The sequence below is a fragment of the Cavia porcellus genome, unplaced genomic scaffold (assembly GCF_034190915.1).
Source record: "Cavia porcellus strain 051 isolate PalLab524CR breed Dunkin Hartley unplaced genomic scaffold, mCavPor4.1 scaffold_30, whole genome shotgun sequence".
Classification (NCBI taxonomy): domain Eukaryota; kingdom Metazoa; phylum Chordata; class Mammalia; order Rodentia; family Caviidae; genus Cavia; species Cavia porcellus.
The window spans coordinates 18,034,226-18,057,916 of NW_026947513.1; the positions used below are offsets into that span (position 1 = coordinate 18,034,226).

Consider the following 23,691-nt stretch of genomic DNA (forward strand, 5'->3'; position numbering starts at 1 on the left):
AAACCCATCACCTCAGTGTGAGAATCATCAGCATAAAGCAAGTGCCATTCAGACAATTAGTCAGCTCAGACTGGTTTCCCTTCCGCAGCATTAAATGACATCCAACAAAGGACAGTGTTTGTCGCTTAGGCATTTGGTCAGTTCACTATATTCTTAGCACTTTCTATGGATGTGTGCTTTGCTAAGATCCTGCTGAGAAAATTCCAGATGAAGACTAGGGTTAAAAAAAAAAAGATGGAAGACAGCAGGGAAGTAAGGAAGAGGTATAAGAGATGGCTGGAAGTCAACCTAAAAAAAGCCAAAAACAATTTTCTAGCTCGATTCCAAGTAAAAGTCATATTTCCAACTCACCTCTTATTCAGAGGGGCTGAGATGGGGTGGCCTAGAAATGGCATTCCTCAAGCCTAGTGGGCACAGTGTGAGGGTTGCCAATAATGAAACAAAGACAGTCACCAGAGACTATATGAGGAGGCCCTTGGAACCTCTCCCAAGCCTTTGTGTCAACCAAGGCCAAGAGCACCTTCCTAGCTCTGAGAGTAATTCTGCCCCTCTTATCAGGAAAGGGTGTGCATTCTCAGCAGCTAGGATTTCCCAGCAGAGACCCAACAGACTTGATGGGAAGGAGACCTGGCTAGAGAGCAGACAACCCATGCCAAGGTTGACTGAAAAATAGCTTTGAAAACACTTCTACATATATACTTTTTAAAAGCTAACAGTTAAATCATAGTATCCGTGAACATTCTACTCTTGGTCTAGATTACTGACTGAGATGGCGAGACATGCATTTCTCTAAAGGGTTTTTTTTTCATCCATCTTTGCCACCAGCTACCTCTGTGACACTGAACAAGCCACCCTCTGGGTGACTCATCTAAAAACCTACCAACAAGAGCCTATATCCTTCACAGTTCTCATAACTCCTGAATCTCTGTAGCCCAGTGCAAAGATCACTCTGGGTGCACGCTACTGGACATAAAAACAGAAGCCCATACTCCACCACCTCTCCTACAACTGATTTTACAGAAAAAAAAAAAAAAAAAAACTAACAAACTCCGCTGGTAGCAAAATGCATACTATCCTGATACATAGCAATCTGCAATCTCAATTCGACTTGGTTTGCTGCATAGACATTATGAGATTCAATTAGACCTTAGGGGGTAGGAAGGAGTTATACAATTTAGAGTTTAGGCCATAGATCTCAAGGGTTTCTAGTTGTCACAACATAGTAAGGCAGGCACTACTATTTCAAAAAAGCAAAAAGGAAAGCTCGGGGAAGGGACAGTACCCAGGGTCACGCGGTTAAACACCAGAGCCTGGACAGAGCCCAGCAGATCTGTTTCAGGGCTGCATTGGTAATAAGTGCACAGACTGCCTCTCCAGCCTACCACAGTAGTGCTAGGACTTCCTGGGTAGTACAAAACCACCACCTTTATGTTTAAATCCATTACATACATAAATAAAACCAGAAGAAGCAAAGAAGCAAAGAATATTCTACATAACCTTCCAAAGTTGTTTTTCTATGGCTATGGAAATAACTAAAGTCAAGCCTCTAAAACTCCTTCACACGGCTCAGTTATGGAGACACATCCTTCCCCAAACTCAAGAAGCTTAAAATGGATGGGGAGACCAAGTGAGCTTATATGGGGCTGGGAGGACAGCGTGAGTCAGTACATAAATAGGCGCTAAGCTCTGTAGTGAAACCTAAGCTGCACCAGCCTCCTCCAATCAACTCCCTGACAAACAGCTACTGCAGCCCCACCCTCCCTTCTCATGCAGCTGTGACAGGGTGGGGAGCAGGGTGAGACCCCAGAGAGCCTCGACAGCAAAGTCCATCCACCAGAAAAAGTCACACCACCCCTACTGCACACACCTAATCTCACTGCTCTTTATTTTGTCCAAATTCTCAAAATACTACCATGACACAGGAGTACTGAAGTCTGATTTAGCGCAACAAAAACCGCTTTAGAAACAGATGGAAGTACACACACAGCTCCGCAGAAATACTTGCACAGACCAGGAATCCCAGTGTCAGAACCCCCAGTGTACAGCGTCACTTGAGCAATTATCATTAATGATAATCATCATTTTTAAGTGGAAAAATGCACTTCTATTTCCAACCCCATTATGAAAAAGGAATTGCCTGGGATGCACCTCCATCCCAAACTGGGATTTACTTATGGAAATACACAGTGTTAAGGAGAAAAGTAATGAGACCCATCCAGGAAGAAACAGTACTTGAATATTAAACCTCAAAAGAAAAAAATGAATTTTGCTGGACATAAAGGAACAAACATTCCTGACAGGCAGGAGGTTGGAGAACAAAGGAAAATCATCCTGAACCTCCAGCTGCTCCCAGAACAAAGGACTCGAACAAATGTGATGTCAATATACAGAAACTTATAAAAAGATGAAATGTAAATATTTTCCATCCTGTATTGCAATTGGGGAAATTTTACTTTATAGAGTCACGGAAAGTCCCCACCACTTTCCACTCTATCTGGGATTTATTAATGAGATAAATTTTGCTTTGTTTTGTTTTGCTTTGGGTTTGTTTTTGCTGCTGTTTGTTTGTTTTCTGTTTTGTTTTATTTTCAATGAGGGATGTGCTGTGGATTGAAACTAAAATCTCCCTCATGCTGGAAAAGTGCTCCAACTCTACACGACATCCCTACCCTTTTTATAGTTTTTGATTTTAGTAGAGGATCTCACTAAGTTTCCCAGGCTGGCCTCAAACATTCAATGTTTTTACCTCACCTCCCAAGCAGCTGTGAGTACAGGGGTGCACCACCACACCTGGCTTAGAAGTTATTTCTTAAGGTCACAAACTCCCCAGTTGAATGTAGATCCACACAAATGGCTACAGCCCAACCCACTCCAAGCTGCTCCCAGGGAAGGCAGAAGCAAGGAGTGCAACTTCTGCTTCTGGAATCTTCCTGCTGCCTCAAATAATGGTTTACATTCAGGAGACAACAGAAAGCTCATCTGACCAGGCCTGACCCAGACTGGAAGAAGGTCAACTCATCAACTGTGCTCTGGGACACAGGCCAGGAAGCCACAACCACATTTCTGAGGGAGAAAAAGATGAGGGTCCCTGGTACACCCCAGGGGACAGGGGGCAGAAATGGAGTCCTCAAAGGCCTATAAGGAAGGACAGGCCCAAAGAGCTACAGGGCCTGGAAATCCCTCCGCCAACTCTTTTCCTGCTCCCTTCCCTCCTTCCTTCCTCTGTCTCTCCTCCTTTTGTGATCTTCAGTGTGGTCAGCTCCAAGACTTCTACAGCTTTACTGGCCCTGGTTGATTCTTTCAAAGGGGCTGGATGGCCTGAAGACAAACATGGAGACTTAATAAAGATCCATCTGCACCATCCCAATTATAAACTATACTCATTCAAGTAATAAATGGAATTCTTATTAAACATCATCTGTTTGAAGTGACCTTAATGAAACTTCAGAAACCTAATATTTGCTTTGGGTTGTTTGGAAAGGGCATGCTTTATCAAGAATGAGTTTCTACTTTAATGCCACTAACACAGCAGCATTGACTGAGGGTTTATGTCTGACGATGTTCTAGATGTTTGTGTTGTCTCGTTTCCACAACATCTATAAGGAAGGTTCTCTCATTGCCCCATCTCCAAATGAGGAAAACAAGGCATGAGGGATAATAAGCCCCAGTGTGCAGCTGGACAGGAGCAAACTAGGCACTGGGACTCAAGATCCACACTCACCAGCAGTGTAAGAGTGCAGATGGCCTTATGTCTTAGTTACTTTTCTCTCACTGCTGAGACAAAATACGCAACACCTAAAGTTAGAGAAGGAAACAGTTACTTAGCTCACAGTGTGTAGAGGTTTCAGTCCATAGTTGGCTGGCTCCAAGGAAGGGTGACATCACAGAGAAGAAACAGTTTATGGTGGGCACAAGGTAGCAAACAACAACCAGGGGACAACAATTCTTTCTATCCCTTATATCTTACCCAGATTACTTAGGGCAGGTAGCACTCACAGTCCAAGCATAACACACACTAGATCCAGCCACCTCTGAAAAAAGTCCCATCTATGACCATAGGAGGTTTGGGGGGGCATCCAGACACAAACCACAACACGGTGGGTTTTACTGAATGGCACACCAGAGAGGTCGCCTGCAGCCCAGGTTAACCTATGCCCATCCTACTGCCCTAAAATGCTAGAAGGCTGCCTTCCTCCAAACAGCCCTGTCATATACAGTTAACAATGAACTCCACATGCATCTTTCTTTAATGTAAAAATCATCTGCATGAAAAAGTATTAAAGTTAGCTATAATTAGATAAAGTCTGTACTGACTTAACTTTTTTAAAAATCTCATTAGCATGAAATTTCCCAGTATTAATTTTAACTGCAAAAAAAGCCAATGATCACTCAGTTTAAAATATATTTCATACTTTTATAACTGTCATGAAGATAATAGTGAAAGATACTTTATCTTTCAGTGGAAAGGCATCTCACTCACATATGTGTGTTCACATCATGCTCACAAACCACTGCACTTGGAGTTTATGATAAGTGCCACAAACATAATTTGTACCAGCAGTGTTAATGACATGGCATCTGAAAATATTTCAGGAAAGAAAGAAGGGAGGATGGGAGGACGGGGGGAGGGAAGAAGGGAGGAAGGGAAGGAGTGAAGAAAAGAAGAGGCCAGCAAAAAGAACAAAGGGCAAGAGGAGGGAGGAAAGGAAAAGAAGGAAGAAAATTTCAATCATACACATTAGAGACACGTTGTATAAGATATAAAAGTCCCTGTCCAAATAACATGATGCTTTTCAATGCGCTGTCACACTCAATTTATTTCAGACCCCTAGTCCCAAGAATGTCAGATGATATCCTCGTGTTAAAAAGAAACCAGAGGCCTAACATGACATTACTGCACTGGGTAGAGACAGGGAAATGACTCCTGCAGAAAAACTAAAACTCAGCTGTCATCTCTCCAGCCACTATCACAAGAGCACACCACTCAGCAATACTGTGGTCACAGTCAGCAGACACAAATGGGACACAGAACTTAAAGGAAAACTTGATTCAAATCGAGTACCTCTGTGTCTCCAAGGAGAGAGAAAGGCGTCCTATCTGGCACCTCTGACCTCTATCACCAAGGGCACCAGAGACACCCACATTAAATATGGTGCCTGTGGGAGCAAAAAGAGGACTCCTGGGTCATCAATGGAGTGTCCACTGTCACTCTAACTTGGTAAATGGGTTTGGCTAAGTTCCTACTTGGGTAAGATAGAATGTCCAGTGAATTACACCCAACCTGACAAACTTCAACCATGCCCCAAATCACAAATGAGGAGAGTATCCTTGGGAGCTGGCCATGTGACACAGCCCACAGCCTCACACACCTCTTGGGCTGGCTCTTGTAGAACGATGGCAGTGCTGTACACCAATATGCTCCTGTGCTCCACAATTCTGAGGAAGGCTCCAGTTTGCAAGACTCAAAAGAAGGCTACAAATAGCAGCACATTCCAAAGCCCAGCGTTAAGAATTGGCCCTCAGCTCAGTTTTCACAGGACTCCATCTCATTTCAATATGCCAGATATCTAAGGGGACACTAAATCCAACCTTAAGTAACCTCACCCAAAGGCCAGACTTTCCAGAGGTCCAAAATTTACAACAGATATGTTCATGGACATTCCTTGTAAGAAGCCAAGCAAGAACTCAGGAATTATTTATAAACTATGGGAGAAAGGCTAAGAAGCACGTGCCAGAAAAAAGCCATCAAACAGAAAGCAGAAGACAGGTCCAGATGGCCATTTCCAGCAGAAGCAGAAGCAGCCAGGCCAGTGGGTGTCCTTCAGAAATGAGCAGATCCCCAGGAAGTCAGAGCCAGCCAGTGCAGAGGACAAAGCCCGGGGGGGGGGGGGGGAGCCCTGGAGGGCTTGGGAAATGAGCTAAACCATTTGCAGCACCCAGGCAACCACGGGGGGGGGGGGGGACAAGGAAGGAACAGGGCTGAGCTGAGCAGTTGCAGCTGAGAAGGGCTACAGAAGGGAACCTGGGTCCAGGGCCTACCCCAGCCCCACCTGGCTGAGGGACAGAGAAATAGTGATGGATCCCCACAGAGTGATGAAGGGTTTTGATTCCATATTCCAGGCCTCCAAAATGCTCAATTACTCTACTACCAACTCCCAAGAGCAACTAAACTTTACTGAATGCTTACTGTCCCAGTCCCCACCCCAGAACTAGGGATTGAACTCAGGACCTTCACACTGATTTACATCCTCAGCCCTTTTCTTAAATAGTTTCTTTGTTCGGTTGGTTTGAGGCAGGGTCTCATTATATTACTAACTTGCCCAGATTAGATTCAAATTTGCAATCTTCCTGCCTCAGTCTCCCACAATGCAAGGATGACAGGCCTGCCCATCACACCCATTCTCCACCATTCTAAATAGAGATTATTATTAAACCCACCTTAGAAATGGAGAAATAAATAAAGAACAGTCACTCGTGTGACTGGGGGATGGCTGGGAACTGAGGTTTGCTGCAGCCAGGACCCAGACTCTGAGCCAAGGCTGCCAGCTATTTCTTGGCTGCACTGTGTTCACCCTGCATCCTAGCTGTGCAGGCTGCAGGCAGACTGATGAATTTCTCTGTGCCTCTGTTTCCCTATTTATTAAGTGAACTATTGCTGAGTATTAAATGAGATTAATTTAGGTTTAGCCACGTGCTCAGTGGAGAGTAAATGCTCAGTGATTGCTTATCTAGGATTGCTGAGATGATTACTATTACCAGGGGCAATTATTATTATCAGTGTAAAGCAGCTGCTGTCCACATAAAGCTTTCAGGGACCCATGCCAAATACACAGGAAGAAATCATTGACCACAGGAACTGGATGGCAGGAGATGACACAAAATCCGTAAGTCCACAAGGTAAGGCACTTGGAGGCAGAACCAGAAGCTCAGTGGTGAGCCCCTACCCCCAACATTCCCACAACCAGCCCGCAGCTTTACTTCCTTCCAGGAACAGGAAGTCAATAATGAATAAGCAGAAACCCATAAAAGCCCTATACGGAGGGTTTTCCAATTAGTCATAGGTTAAACCAGGCAGTTTTCTGGCAAGACGACACGTGATCTGGCTTCTGAGAATCTAAGAACTGAGAAGTGAAGGTGAATAACCGTGGAGCCTCTAGGTTCTGACCTTGCCAAAATTTCCTGTGTAAAATCTCCACAACTGCTCTGGAGACAGTGCAAAGGATAAAGAGGGAAACGAAGAGGAAGTAAACATCAGATCAGGAAAGATGAACATGGAAAAGATTAAGCAGGAGCAATAAAGAAAACCCTAGAAAAACCATAGAGAAGCTGACTGTAAGGTGGAGAATGAATGCGAAGGTCATGAGCACAAAACTCAAACAACTCTGAAAACCAGAAGTAGTAATCTAGACACAGAAAAAATATTATGAGTAACAGTCACACACTGATGCGTATTTGTACAGTTCCTATTCCAAGTACTCTACCGATAACAGCTCATTTACCCTTTAAAGTAGGTACTATTGTAACCAGCTTCCTCAAGCTCTTGGGGTTCTTGTTTTGGGGCAACTAAGATTGAAGCCAACAAGCAGCAAGCAGTAGTGAATGCCAAATGCGTGTTTATGAGAAAGAATAAAAGAGAAAGCTCTCTGCTAGTTGGGGAGGGGTTCCATAAGGCAGACACCACAGATGGTTAAGTCCTTTGGCCTTGTTTGCAGTGTCTGGGACCAGTGAAAGGGACAACCAAGAGTGACATGCTCTTGGTTGCAGGTGGACTCTTGACTTCAATACAAGTTGCTTCATTTGCATTTCACTTCCTGCAAGTCTCTCCCTTTGTTTAGGGACCTGTTTTTTTACTTTTGCATTCCTTTAGGCCCTAATGGTCAGTTTGCTTAAGTTAATTATCCCACCCATCTGGTATGTTAACTCACTTAAGCAGGAACCTTTAGTTTACTTTATGTTAACTATTCAGGACTAGCATCCTATCTGCCTAACTTCCCATTATCTCCTTGTTTCACTATTATTTTTAATCCCATTTTATACACGTAAAAACTATGCACAGAGAGATCAAGTGACTTACACCAGGCACACAGCAAGCAGCAAAGGTGAGATTGTTATCCAGGAAGTTGGCTCCAGAGATCCAGAGCCCCAGAGCCCCACACTTGATTGCCTCAACCACTAAAATTCCATGGAATCCAGTTACTCATAGGTCACCTATACTATAGGGAATATGATGTTCGAGTACTTGGGAAAGAGCCTCACAGGGACAATCTACAGTCATTACACAACTAATCCAATAATAAATTTGCAGTGACAGAATGGTTTTTCCTAGCAAATTACCTAATAGGAAAAGAGAATGCATTTAAAATTTACGTCTTTTCCAGGAAAATGTATCTATTTTTAGTAAAAAAAAAAAAAATTTACTAAAAAAAGTGCTATCATCTATAAGAAGCAAAATTTAAATGCCTAATCTGCATGTAAGTTGGTTGAAACTGCTGATTACCTCTCAGAAATACTAATTCCCTTTAATTCTTAAAATAGGAAGTTTATAGATTTATCATGTCCCACTTTGTCCAAAATAGTCTCAACTGCTAAGAAAAAATGTTAAGTGAAAAAACATATGCAAAGCAAGATTCAGTGATATTATGATCCCAATTTTTATAAGGCAAACAAAGAAATCAAACATTCACAGTGGTTATCTTTGAGTGGTGGTATTAAAATTATTTTTATTTTCTTTTCAGTGTGCTTTGTATTTTTACATTTTCTCTTATTTTAATTAAACACAGAACAATCACAAAAATATTTTTTGAAAGCAGAGGGTGCTCTATAGGTAGAAAAAATCAGCCTGTTAGATAATACTTTCCCAATAAATCCACTATTTATCTTTGGTGGGTGGAACTTGAAAGTTATCTTTATATTTTCCACTTATAAAATTTTCAAAAATACCTTAGTATTTATCAGTACAGTTGGGATTTGATTACAGGTAACTGAAAGGTTTTTGCCCCAGATGGGACAGTGCAGCCGGTGAAGCCTTAGAGGCGGAACCAAGGGGCTCCATCTTGAGGTCATCTTTCCCGCCCCTAGGCAATATACCTGTGGTGGGAAATGAATACCAATGGACTACCTATGCATCAGTAATGCCCCTTAAGTACCAGCCAAACCTAAGCTACACGTATGCCCCCACACCACGTGTCTGGCAGAGAGAATGCCAGACCCGAGGGTCATGCAGTCTCTCTCCACATTCTTAAAATAAAGGCCGCTTTTACTTCATACTTATCTTTTTAGCCGTGCCAAAAATCCTATCAGATGATTCCCTTCTGCACTGAAAATTCTATCAGTAACAAACTCAATAAAGTGCTTCAATATTATTAGGTTAAGAAACTGTCATTGCCGTAGATCAAAACTATTTGAATAATTGCAATATGGTAATGCTGTAGCGATAAAGAAGAATACAGTACTGGAAATCTCTTTCTAAGGGAAATGCCTAAAACTACAATCCAAAATATTAACATACTAGATATTTCTCCTCACTGGAGGCAGAGATGATGCTGTGAAACCTTTGGTTTATATCACAGGAAACCAGAGTCGAAGAAAGCCATATAATGCTATGACTTTCACTTTATTATACTGTAAAACAATATAAACACACAAGACAGTAAGGCACTAGCCTGGCTTTTTTTCTACTGATATTTTAAATGCCTTTGAGCTGTTTTCTAAATAGAAAACAAGTATAATTTCAGATAGTTCTGGCACAATGTTTCAAAAATCCTGAGTTAGTTTTTCCCAAGGAGAAAAACCTGATGGCTTCATTTCTCCAACAACAATTGGAGGTCCCAAAGTTCAATTCAGTTCTGACACTAACTGCCTAGAGTTCAGTGCTGACTCACAGGTAAAGGACCCCATCACCCAAGATGATCCCCACTTTAGACACCCACCTCAAACATGGTCTCTGGACAACCCAGCTGACACAAATTTGGGGGCTTCCTATCATTCCCCCCCACATACCTTCAGTGATTACTAGAATGACTCAGAGAACTCAGGAATAAACTCTATTTATGATCACAGATTTATTATGAATCTTACAACTCTGTAATAGCCAATTTGAAGAGATGTGCAGGGCAAAAGATAAAGGGCAAAGTATGAGGGAGAAGGACAGTGCCTCCTTCCAGATATACCACCTTCCAGCTCATTCTGCAGTGACCATCCAGAAGATCCCGCAGCCTCTGAGTTTCAGAGTTTTCAATGATGCTGTTTTGCACCGGTGAGACTGACTAAGCCACTGACCACTGGCATCTGAACACAACCTCCTCCAGAATAGGGGCCGGGGTGAAGCACCCACCTTGTAGTCACACAGTGGGTTCCTAGGCAACCAGTCCCATCCTAAAGCTATCTAGGAGCCCCACCAAGAGTCACCTCACTGGCATAAACTTAAGTACAGCCTAAATAGGGTTCATTATAAGTAACAAATGACGCTACCACTACGTAATAAGCCCTAAGGAGTTTAGGAGTTCTGTGCCAGAAATCAAGGACAAGAGACAAAATACATACATTTTTATTACACCACCGTGACTCAAAGTCAAGAGTCTTTCCTTACTAGTATTCCACGGTGCAGCAGTGAACTGGCATGAAAAGGTCAACTATTCTATCACATGGGTCAAGCAAAAGAATTGTCTTTCCTCTCTCAAGTCTCCTCCCATTTCTACTCATCCCGAGACTAGGTCCACAGTCTGTGTAACTACTATTTTCATAACACAGAAGAACCAAGGTACAAGACTTTCACTGATTATTTTTCTTTGCCCTGAACATTTGATCACATTCTAAGACAGAGAGATTAATAAATCAACTCCTAGAAGGTGACAGAAATGGAGCCTAGAACCAAGCAGGGATTCATAAATCATTCTCAGGCTCATTTTCGTATTTACAGATATTGATCACCCTGACACTGACATCTCTCTAGCTCTAGAAGGAGAAGAAAACAATGTGGACTTGACCAACAATAGGACTAAAAAATGAAATGTCCTATAGTCTTCTAAAAATAAATGCTTAGAGCTGGGTACACACCTATAACCCCAGCACTGTGGGAGGCTGAGGCAGGAGGGTGACAAGTTTGAGCTCAACCTAGGCAACCTACTGAACTTGCTAAGGTCTGTCTCTAAATAAAGAATTAAATTTTAAAAAGAAAGAACAGAAAGGCTGAAGATGCAGTGCAAAGGCTCTAGGTTTAATCCCCAACACAGAAAGAAAAAGAGAGATCAAGCAAGCAGGAAAGAAAGAAAATGCTTAACAGTTCAGAACCCAGTAGTCACACTGATTTGTGTAATTTTGAGGGATTCACTCCAACTGAAGACAAATACATAAATAACTAGCTTTGACCATTAATGAACATTTCTTAGCTTTCATACCATTAATATGACCATATACACTGCACTCATTTCTTGGTACTCCTTAAACTGAAAACAACTGCTTGTATGTGTCTTTGAATTGCATGAAACTTATTTTATTGAATTGGTCATATTTGTGTTACTTACAAAGGACTATATTATTCATTTATTCTCTAGCAATCTATACAGAACAAAACAAGTATTATTTGCTTAGTTTTTCTCTCTTTCTTTGTCTCTCATTTTCTCTCTCTTATCCTTTCTCCCTCTCCTCTCCCTTGCTCTCTGACTACATGGGGTCCTGTGGGAAGCTCAGGTCCTGTTCAGCTCAGCATCTGGGCCTCCAGTCACAGGGCAGTGACTGAGGGTCTCTTCTGGTCCTCCGTCCTCCCTTCCATAACCCATGCTCAGTGCATGCTGCCTGCAAAACAAGCGAAGGATGCCAGGTGCTCCACAGCTGAGTCTCCCGGTCCTCTTTGGAGTCTCTGCTCACACAGCTGTCACTAAGGAACTCCTGTCCTCACCTGATCCGCACTGACTCTCCAGTTCCCATCTCTGTGCAGGACAGAAACTAAATTTGTTTTCCATCTGACACACTGACACAGTACCAAGCCTAATCTCAAGGAAAACTTCATTTTTAAATTAACTGCACACTGTAGGTAAGAAATATCTACAAGTTTTACCTGTAAGACTAACGAAAGATATTGACTTGGCAAAGATGTACATGAAATCCGCCACCCAAAACCAGTTTTCTGGCTCTATCACTCAGCTTTCAGCGCTGGGCGAGGCCTGTGTTGTGCTGTGGCTGTTTTCTGTGTCCTTAGCAGGAGGGAAGGAAAAGAACTGAGGAAGCAATAAAAGCGTTCAGGCCACACAAGCATATAGCACAAACTTGCAAAGAAAAGTGAAGGAACGCTGTTTAGAAACCGTCTGCTACCTTGCCAATGCCAGAAAATCCTGGCCTGCTACTTTTTATAATGTGGGTAGTTCACAAGATTGTGTTAGAGACTTGCATCTAAGAGGCCCATTACAGACTGAAATTTAGTGTTCCCAAATTACATTATAAGACAGAACACCTAATGAATTCTTCAAATTTCCCCCTTTTAAAGGAATCTTAGAAAACCACATAATGTTTACATAGACATACAGGTTAAGAAGGCTTGGCATGTTACTAGTACTGAAAGAAATTTTTTGTTGGTTTGTTTGCTTTTAGCTCTTCCTATCATGTAACATGTTATATACAGGTCCTTTATAAATCTTTAACCACTCAGATAAACTTACCTGATTAAGGCAAACTTCTCTAATTTCTCTCTTTAGGAACTGAAAGCCATTTACCCTTCCTATCTCTACTATGCCAAAATTTTAAACAAATCCTAAATCTAATGACATATAAGTTGAATCACCCCTTTAAATATTTACTCTAAAAGCAAGTGGATGATTCCTGATAAATTTGTAAGCTAAACACCCGATTCCCACTAAGAACAACAATTCATGTTGAATTCCTTACGGTGCCTTGATTTGCTCTTGAAGTAGATGGAACTACAATGAAAACGTGAGACTAAGTAAGCCTAAGACGTTCCTTCTAACAGTGACATAGAGCACAGATCTGAGAACAATACCCATCAGCTTTGGCTTCCCCACTGTGAACTGAGCAACAAATCCCACTTCTGTTCATCTTTGCTCTGCTTCTGTCGCAGTTTCTTCACTTCTACAAAACAGAATTCAGCCATTTACTCCTGACAGTGCTTGCAGAAGTTAAATTTGAGCAAGCAACCAAATACTGGAGCACATTTCATATACTCAGCTGCCTCAAGGTATCCTTGTTAGACAAACACATAGAGTGCAAACATATGCGTGTAATTAAGGGTTAAACAACACAGAACAGATGCAGACCCAACATGTGCTCTACAGAAGGCAATAATCTGAAGGAATGCAACAGAAGTATTTCCAGGACATGTCACCCTTGACCTCCGCTTGAAGCATGAGCAAAGGACAGGGTATGGACAGTCCATGAAGTTCAGAAGGAATTCTGGTTAACGAGGACAAAACCCACTTCTTTAATCTACTTCTCGCAGCAATCCTGCTCACATTTCATACTCAGCCAGCATAAATGGCAAATTCAAGGGAAAGCAAATTCTCCAGCGCATCCCAGACCGACAGTCTCAGCCTTTCTGGGCAGGCCTGTAACCTGTGCCAGGGCTGCCCCCCTGCAGCAGGGCTCCTGCACACTCAGGTTTTGGAACCACTGTTGCAACTTTACTTGTTTATTCCTCCTGTATTTTTCTGTTGCCAATAACACAGACTGGGTAAAGAAAAAAGAGGTTTACTTAGTCATGGTTCAGGAGGTTCAAGGCCCACATCTGGCGATGTCCTTCTTGTGAGTCCCAAGAAGACACAGGGCATCAGTATGCCAAAAGAAGGAGCACATGCATGCACAAGTATACGTGAGTCCGTGTGTGTGTGTGTGTGTGTGTGTGTGTGTGTGTGTGCCCACCCTGTGTTTCTCTTTCTTTTAGCATGAAGCCATCAGTATTTATTTAAAAGGCTCCACCCTGATGACCTTATACGATCCTAATCACTTCCCAAAAGCCACACCTCTAAATACCATAGATGAAGTTTCCACCCTCTCAATACCCACAGTAGAGGTTACATTTCAACACATGAACCCCTGTGGACACACCAACCCACATCCAAACCACGGCCCATCCTCTTTCCCATGACAACTAGTTCTTTGCACCTGGTTAACTACATAGCTTTGCATGTGTAAATTTAAACTGATTTTCTTCAGAAAGCTTGCCCAACCTGTACTAGATTCTTGTTTTCCCACCCATGTCCCACTTCCAGCCCTGGGTTAGGTACTCTGGCCATGTGCCATACATATTTACTGAGGTGCTAGTGACACTCTATCATTAAAGTGTGGTTACAGTTTGAATGCATCTCCCAAAGTCTATAACTTGGAAACTCAATCTCCAAATTCAAATGTCAGTGGTGTACGTGGGGGGGGGGGTCTTTGAGAGAAAGAGCTGCAATTAGATGACATAGTAAGGGTAAGGCAACCATGATGGTATTAGTGGCTTTAAAAGAAGAGGAAAGGAGATTTGAGCTGTGGAGGGGATGTAGCTCAGTGGTAAAGCACCTGGCCCACACTCGTGAGCCCTTGGCTGATTCCAGCACCACACACAAAAAAAGCAGTAAGAAGCCTCAGCTGGGACACTTGCTGTATCCATCATGTGACGTCCTGTGCCATCACCAGATGTCAAGTAGCTACCAGCACCACACTCTTGGACTTCCTAGTCTGGAACCATGAATAAATACACTTCTATTATTTCTAAATTACTCAGTCTAGGGTATTTTATTGTAGCAAAAGAAAATGAACTAAGGTACCTATGAAACAAATGGTTTAGAATGTGATGAACTACTCTGGTATTAGGAACAGGAAATACATGTAATTCATAGATGCATTTGAAGCTCTGGTTGTGGAAACACAATTCAGTTTAGTTTTCTCTAAAAAGAGCTTCATGAGTGGATCTGAGTTTTAAAAATCTCTGCACTGCAACTTCTTCTCAGTATCCTGAATAAGGCAGCATTTGCTTATTTGTTATAACAATTCTTTTTTTCTCTCCCTGTAGATTTTTTTGCGTTCAGAACAACAAGGCCCATGAAGGCTCAGAGACAAAAGAGCCTCTTGCCTTTACGGCGAAAGGATGAAGCTTACAGCTAAGATTTGGGAGTGAATACTGGAAAGAATAACTAACTTATCATATTACTGTAAAGAAAAAGCTTTGGGCCAAGAGTTACAATACCTGGATTCCAGCTCTGGCTTCCTTCATTCAATCTCAAACATCTACTCTATTCTGGGTCCCATGTTTGGGTCTGCTACGGTATGCATAAGACATATGCAGTCTCCCCTAATCACTGGTTCCTCAAGGGCTAAGCCACATCTGACTCCACAAGCCACTGAACCTTTTGGGCTCAGTTTCTTCATCTGCAGGAGAAAGACATTAATAACAAGATGACATCAAAGTCCCCTCTGAACTCAAAAGCTGACTAAAAACAATACAATTATCGCCGCAAGTCAACCGAAATCATTCTTTTCATGTCCTGCTCCATTTCATATTTAAAGACCTGCGAAATGAGACCCTTGAGGGTGCAGACCAAGGAAGCTGTAAACGCAGAAAACCTAGGTGTACTTCAATGGAGAGACAGCTTGGAGAAAAAGGGAAAGTCCTCCAGGGAGTCAAGCGGATTGCCATGTCACAGTTGCCTCACCTGCTGAGTAAGCTGTCAAGGTCCTTTCCAGTCTTAAAACTACAGGCTCCTGCTTTCTCATCATGAGAGGCTACACCACCACAGCACTCACCACTAAGCAATGAGAAGATGCCCAAGAGCCAGTCAGACCCCAGAGAACCAAAATGCACTCTGACTTGAAAACTACATCCTAGGAACTCTCATGCTATTGTGACTACACCTACAGATGGCTCACTAGAAAGTAACCAATTACTGAATCTTAAACAAAGTTCTTACAAAAGACAGTGCCATATTCTACCTTGATAAAGACAAGGGCTTCCTTCTTTCTTCTTCCTGCCCTCCCATGCCTGACTATCACAGTCAATGCTGTCCCACAAATCTCCTTCTTCCCCAGCTCCTTCTCCTTCTGCCTAGGGCCTGGGGTGCTGCCCAGAAGTTTCCTCAAAGCCCACTCTGCCCTTTCCAAAACACTAGCACCCAGTTCTCAAGAGCTACAGGGTCAGGAGCTGCTACTACCTGAGGACCAGAAAGGACATCTCTAGAGCAGGTAGGAACTTTCCCGTCCTTCAGCTGTGAAGGGTAAGTGTTTGGATAAGAACAAACAGTAATTATATACCTTGCAGGCACTTACCATGTATACCAAGCAGTCACTTATTTTATTTCATGTGTCTGTGACATAAACACATGAAGAAGCATGATCATATCTTCTCCATATCCCCAACAAGGCAGTACTTGCTTACTTGTTATAATAATTATAAATGGGTACTTTTATTGACAAAATGCAGCTGTACACAGGAAAGAAAACTTGAAGGAGACAGTATAGGGGAGGGTTGGTAGGTGGCACAGAAAACAGGAAACCCCAGGCTGGCAAACTGTCACTTTTTGGCATCCTGGGAGCAAAGACAAACCAAGCGCCTTTGGGAACTACAAGTGGGAATGGAAAATGAGGTCCCCTGAGTTCAACACATTTGGCAAAGGGATTCTCAAGGCAAGGTATGGGTTCCACCCATCCCACCCTCCAGAAAGTCCCTTGGGTGGATTCCATTTCCTTCTCTTACAAAGAAAGCTGTGTCAGTAACTGGAAGAGAAAGGCAAAGAAGAAATGTAGTCCAATCTTTCCATCTATCCAACAAGTTTCCATTACAAGGGCATTCATCCATAAAGCCTCATAGAGTAAATGAAAACTAAGCTTGTCCAGGTATCCTTATCTTATTCCATTCCCCATTAGAATATCAGGGTAGTACTTCTTTTCCTGAAGGTCTGTGCATTTAAGAAGATATTTTCTTCAAAGGATATTTATCTCTTATAGAAAAACTTCACAATGCTTTTGCTACTTCAAAAATCAGCAGATATTTGCTGCTGCTCAACAGGGTGTTTACGTGTAGACCTCAAAATAGATGCACCAAAAAGAAGAAATGCAGGACCATAATTCTTCATCTGAAAATCTATAGTTAGATGTGCTTCAAAATTCTGGCTTTGTGATTCTAGAAAGGCAATGCAGTGCATTTAACAAATATCATGTAGCACTCAGAAATCAAATTTGGTAATAGTATTGCTGCAAAACATGAATAATCAAAGTGAGATAAATATGTACTTTAGAACTGCATATGGATTTAGCTTATGTTTTACCAACAACAGACTATACCAAAAGCCCACAAAAAATGTGTTTCAAAGTTTTTTGCATTTGAAAATGTTCCATAAAGAATTATACACATTTAAAAATGGCTCAAATGTTACAGAAAATATCAACTGATGAGTAATCAAATATATACAAAATTAACCATGTTACCAATCCTTTCCTAACAGATTAACAAATATGTTTTTCAGAAAAAAAATTGAGTATGAAAAGTAAGTCCTCTGGACCTCTGCAGTAAGAACATAAACTGGGCCAACCTCCAGATCAACAATGGAGTCATCGATGGTATCAAAAATGTAAATACCACTGCACCTCAAATTGCTTTTTCAGAACTCATTTTCTGTGGAGCTCCCCAATATTTAATTTAGATAAAGCCTTATGCACAAAGGTGTTCACTGAAACCATCATCTCACTTAAAAATAATTCTCACTTAAAAATAATTGAGTAACAACTGAAACCTCCTAAAAAGGTACAAATGGGGTAAAATACAGTGATCCTATATAATGGAACATTATGCAATCATTTTTTGTGTGCATGAGGGAATGGAGGAAACTGTACACATAAGGTTAGCAGGACGAGATGCAATAAGATTGTACTACGTAATGATCCCATCCCAGTCAAAGGTGCGTGTTCAAAGACTAGGACATTAGGCTTACAAGGGCAAGTGATCAGAGTAATGGGACCAAAGATTATTCTCTCTCCTTTTGTCATAAACTTTAAATCCTTGGGGGAATGAGAAAATCTCAAAATTCCTAGAGCACCATATTTCAGCTGAGGGGGAGTGAATGAGAAAAGAAAGCTGCACCGCAGAAGTATGGGAAAGCTTATGAATCGAGGTATCACACTGAGCTTTTAGGAAATGAAAATGAACCTACCTTTTGCAAAGCTACCACGTCCAGAATTGGGGAAAAAACCTTAAAGAATATGCAACCTATATTTACCAGATTTTTAATTAATTTTTTATTATAATATAAATCAAGCCTAAGGGACACTTTGGGAAAGACATACAGTAAAGAAAAGTACACACATAAAGAATAAAATACACAGATATCACAGCTCATTTGATTCTCACTGGCAGCCAGGATGATACAGAAGAGAAGCTGGCATGATGTCATGTCACAGATGGGGAAATAGAGGCAAGGTCTCCTGACTTTTGACTGCAAGTCTAAGGCTCTGATTCAAGCACAGTGCTATTTCCACTGTATCATGTCACCAGACACTTCTGAGTCTTTAAAAACACCTTAGAATTAAGGGAATTTTCTCACAAGAAAAAAATGATTTAGTAATAGTAAGAATGAGCTTCAGTACTGAACAAATCTAAATCAATGTCAAAGCACAGCTTACACAGCTGGGTGACTTTTTCAATTTAACTTCTCAGAGACTCGATTTTCTTCATCTGTAAACACAGGAATACAATTATACAGCTTACAGGGTAAGAGTTAACTGTATAAGTACTTAGATCAGTGTCTACCAAATAACAACAATAAAAAGTGAGTTCCTTCTTTCAAAAAAAAATAACATTTCTACAACATGTGCAAATTCAAATTTTCGTCCTTATAAACCATACCAAATTCATTATTCTACTGGCTTTCGGCAGCCCACCAAACCTTTATCAATTACTAAGTACACGCTTTAAAATATTAAGACTAACTTGATAAGGATTATAACCAATAACAATGACAATCATTCTGTTAATTTTAAATCATTTACTACTGTTGTCTCAGTATATAATTAGACTTCCACATCACAGCCAAACAATGCTTTAAAAATGATGACATTTTTGTTTCTATCACCTGGAACCAAGGTCACTCTTATTCACATACAGCTACTTCAGACTCCCAAAGAATTTGCTTGATTCACTTGTTTTATGGGTGGGCAGGGTTACAGAAAGAAGAGAAACTGATGGGAACTTTTCAAATTTTTCATTTCCTCTTTACCTTAAATTTGCGCACGGAATCCTAAGTTCCAAGAGTTGCTTTTTCAAAACAGTCCATCCCTACTGTGTATTTTGTGGATATACAACTAGGCAGCTCCCTGACCTAAAAAAAATGCAGAATTTAATAAAACTTATCTTTAGCATCTAAATGAGGAGTCAGGAAGTTGGATGGAAGCCCGCAGAACCAAGGATTATGCACTTCTCACCTCATCAGCACCTGGACCATTTCCACCCCTCCCTTACTCAAGAGCTGTGCTTACTGTCTTTTAGAGAAACAACAAGCCCAAAGGTTGATTAACCAGAGTACTGAACATAATTCAGCCAAGATGTGGAAAATCATCCCTTGTAGCACTTGTGGTACAGTTTTGAATGCTGCTGCCAAGAGAAAAAGTTTAAGACTCTTCCATTAGGAAGTAAGAGACTGCCACTGCCCACCATAGAGCTGCATATCCTACTTTACAACTTCTTACAATTTTATGATATACTTATGATTTTATGATGTTTTAAACTGTCTTAGAATCTCAGCTACATTGCCGAGGTTAATTTATCTTCAGTTTTCTCTGGGCAACAGTAGGGTACAGTGGAAAAAGAATGAATTCTGGAATCCAGCAGGATGGGTTATCCCAGATAAACATATAAAGATACACATATCTCTCCTAATGGTCCTGCTTGCTGATACAGTACTTAGGTGATGGGGGGGCCTCAGCTATCCCACTGAAAATAGGGTTATGAGGGTAAAATGTTTACAAATATATAAAAGGCCTAACCCAAAGTCTAGCAGGTAGCGGACTCTCAACATCACTTCCCATCTCTTCCTGCTTTTCATATAGATCCCAAAGAGAGCAAATGCTGACTGCTAAAACACACTGACAGGTTTTACTTTGTGTCCTTTTTTAGATACCTCATTCTTCTGAAGCATTAACTTTCATCAAAAAGGTTACTGTGTAATTAGATAAAGATTTCTCTTCAATCACAGTGCACTCTAAGACTTGAATATTGCTCAGAGATTCAGGGAAACACAAATCTACTCTAGGGATAGATTCTCCTGCCAGTGGACATGTATCACATGCTAAACTTTTAAACAATTTTACTCCCAAGTTAAACTCTTTTTTCTAAATTCTAGAGGAACTGATTCTAACTTTGTGAGCATAGTCTACAGTCTCAAATCCAATTTAAACCTAATTATGGACAGGGCATGGTAATCCCAGCACCTGGGAGGCTGAAGCACGAGGATCTTTGCAAGCTCATGACCAGTTTGGGCTACAAAGTGAATTCAAGGCCAGCTCAAACTGCATAGAAAGATCCTGTCTTAAAAAGACCAAAAAATTTAAAAATTTTTTTTAAAAAATCTAACTATGTCCCTATATACCCTATCACTGAAAATCAAAATCTCTTATTCAATAAAACATATCCATTTTTGCTACTTCTCCAGGATGGATGCTGAAGGAAATATATGTCTGCTAATAAAGGCTCGGGAGTCATATTATTCAATCTGCTCCATTCCTAACCCATTTTGGTTCCTATAAAAAAAGCAAAGGCCACATTGACAAGCCAGTTTAAAAGCTGTAAGTGATTGGAATGCTGTCAGGAGGGAGGAGCAGGGTATGTATTCTATGGAGGAGATAATCATTGTTGGGAGCTTTCCAGTGGCTTATTATTTGGACCTAAAAAGGAGACACCTCTGAAGACAAGCTTAGTAAGGCTTGCTGACGTAAGATTCCAGGCCTTGGTAACCCCAAATGGCCAAGAAGGTTTACTTTTTAAAAAACTACTGCTATGAAATGGCAATTAGGAGGAGGAACAACAGTAAAGAATCCCTGGTGTCTGTCTGCAGTTATAAAAACAAAAGAGTGCAAGACAGGAGTTTGGTAAAAGCTGCACACCCTTTGAAGAAATTTCAATTAAAAACTCCTACTCAAAGCTCATCGTTGGGTACAAGACTTCAGCATCTCTGCTGGTGGCTTCCCGCCCTGGTTTCTTCTGTTATGACAGGAACTGACACAAGAGAAGAAAAACCAAATATAAGTTTATAAATGGTCCCTCCTTTTTTGCAAGCCTAATGTAGCCAGAAACAAGGGATGGGAAAATCCGAAATCCCTGACCTGTTGCAAGAATCCATCAACCACTTAAATAAATGAAAACTTTGACAGATAATGGAGCGCTTCAAGATTTTAAGACTTTGTTTTTTTAAAAAGGAGGAATGCGGGACATCACCCAGGCCTGTGTCACGATCCTCCGCTCTCAGGGCCTTGGAGGACCAGGGTAACAGGGATGGGGTCCCCGGATACCCCGGGAAGGAGACGCCGGCAAGGCTGCTACTCTCCGAAAGGCTCAGAGTAGGGGCGATCCAGGATCTCAGCAGAGGCCTGGGGAAGGGAAGGCGGGAAGGGAGGGACGACAGCAGCTACCACGCGCCGCGCCCCGCCCGGTCACCCAGATGTTGGGCGTGGGGTCCCGCAGCTGCGCCGGGGCTCGGAGAGCTCGGGGCGCCGCGGAGACCCCGCGCTTCTTTCCGCGCTGTGGGATCCGGCTGAACACCTGGTGTCCCGGCCCCGACCCGGCACTCACTCACCAGACGCCGCCAGCGGCGAACTCACGACGCCTCCCACGAAGACGGCAGCGGCGAGGATGGCGGAGCTCTGAACTCCTCGTGGAGCCATAGCCCAGTCCCTTCGCCCAGCTTTCCCCGGGGCAGAGTCCCGCGTTCGGCCGGCGGCGCAGCTCCTCACCCGGCGGGCAGAGCAAGTGGCAGGGCTGACTAGACCCCCGCGCCGCAAGCCCGCCCCGCCGTGGCCCCGCCCACCGCGGCCCGGCCCCGCCCCGCCCCTTTCGCCGCTCTGGGGAACAGCCTGCAAGGCCCCGCCCATTTCAACCCGGCCCCGCCTCTCCCTGGCTTTCCCGCTTCATCTCCAAACACAGAAGCCGCGCGGATTAGGCCACCGCCCCGCCCCGCCTCTCCTCTTCTCCTCTGCTCTTAGCTCCACCTGCGTGGTACCCCTCCCTCAAGGCCCCGCCCACCTGGGCCGGGCCCCGCCTCTCCCTCCGTCTCTGCTGCTTCCGCTCCAAACCCAGCAGCTGTGTGGCCGGGCGATGGCCCCGCCCTCTTGTCCCGCCCACTGCCGTCCGGCCCCGCCTCTCAACGCCCGCTTCCTTTCTAAACCCAGCCAGACGCAGCGGTTGGAGCTACGCGGGAGCCGCGGGCGGTGGTGGATCTGCTGTGGCTCGTCTTCCTGAGACTGGGCAAGCGTGGGAAGAAAAAGAGGGTTTTTATTTTTTAATCGTATGCTTCTGTACGCATCTTGCAAATTCTCCCTCAAAGTGGCCCTTCTAGTCTCCAGTCACTTATTATCTCCTTATATGCTCACCATAGCTCTATGAGGCGAGTATTATCTCCATTCCACAGGAAGTAAACCCACGTCTAGGCCTCCGTGATCATTGTAATTAACTCGTTGTCATTGCATTCGCTCATTGCCGTGCCCCCATTGCCTGGCTCAAGGACAGCACACCCTAAGTAAGAGATCAAAAGTCTTTTTCTTAAGTGGATCATTCAAGCACTGATTGGACTGAGCCTTTCTCTGAGTGGTTCCCTGGTTACTGGCCCTTAGACTCCGGAAACAGGGCCTTCAGATCTGCACTCCAGAGCCATGGGCCACCCCTGAGCAAAAGCTTAATGTGGGCCAGTAAGAAGGTGCTGGATGGAGGCTGGGGCATTTTCAGAATGAGCCTCTTCTTGGGACTGACTGATAGCCCCTAATTATTTAGCCTGTTACTGATCCTCCCTGAAGATCATCCCTGCAAGTCTGTTAGAGAGTTAAACATTTGCACTGATGTGAGTCTTACCAGTGACAGAAGGTGTGGGCACTACAGAAGGCTAAAGGTGGAGGGTGGAACACTTGCCCTTTGAAGCTAAGAGCAGTCCTGCCACTCCCTGTGCCCAGTTGGTGGCACATCCTGCAGTCTGGCAAGCTCAACAGCCAGCCCTTCCTACTTTCATATCAACCTAAAAACTGACTGTCAATGCAAAGAAAAGAGATTTGTATGGTGCCTGACTAAAAAAGGAGAAAAATCCCAGGCCTAGAAGTCAACCTGTAAATTATTAATTATAAGCAAAGCCAGCTACATAATTTGCAGTGCCCAGTGAAAAACGAAAAAGCAGAATATTTTATTTATACATCACTAAGAATTTCAGCAGCAAAGCATTAAAACCAGTTCTCAAGCCCTCTAAACATGGGGATCTCCTAAACGTGGTCACACTCCCATCAAAGGTAGCCCTGGTTTTAGAACTGTAACAAAATAGTTGTATGAGATTGTCTATTCAAAATATAAAATATCACATGAAAGTTGAATCGTTTCACATTGATTGAACTTACCATTAAAAAAGGATAGTTTTTAATAATATATTTGAATTAAACATTTGGTTAGAGTCCTAAGGAATTGAAATGAAATCCAGTCCTTAAAACTGGAAGCAAACAGTCAGGTGTGGTGGTGCACACCTGTAA

At 42.6% G+C, this 23,691-nt stretch overlaps 1 protein-coding gene across 1 annotated transcript in view; it reads right to left on the bottom strand.

The window, feature by feature from the left end:
- The window catches only part of Rell1 (RELT like 1), a 64,426-nt gene extending 42,455 nt beyond the window's left edge, over positions 1-21,971 (bottom strand). Inside the window, exon 1 of the mRNA XM_003471534.4 lies at positions 21,765-21,971. Coding sequence (XP_003471582.2) covers positions 21,765-21,852 — 88 coding nt within the window. The 5' untranslated portion in view covers positions 21,853-21,971. The remainder of the gene's footprint in view (positions 1-21,764) is intronic.
- Between the last annotated feature and the right edge of the window lie 1,720 nt (positions 21,972-23,691).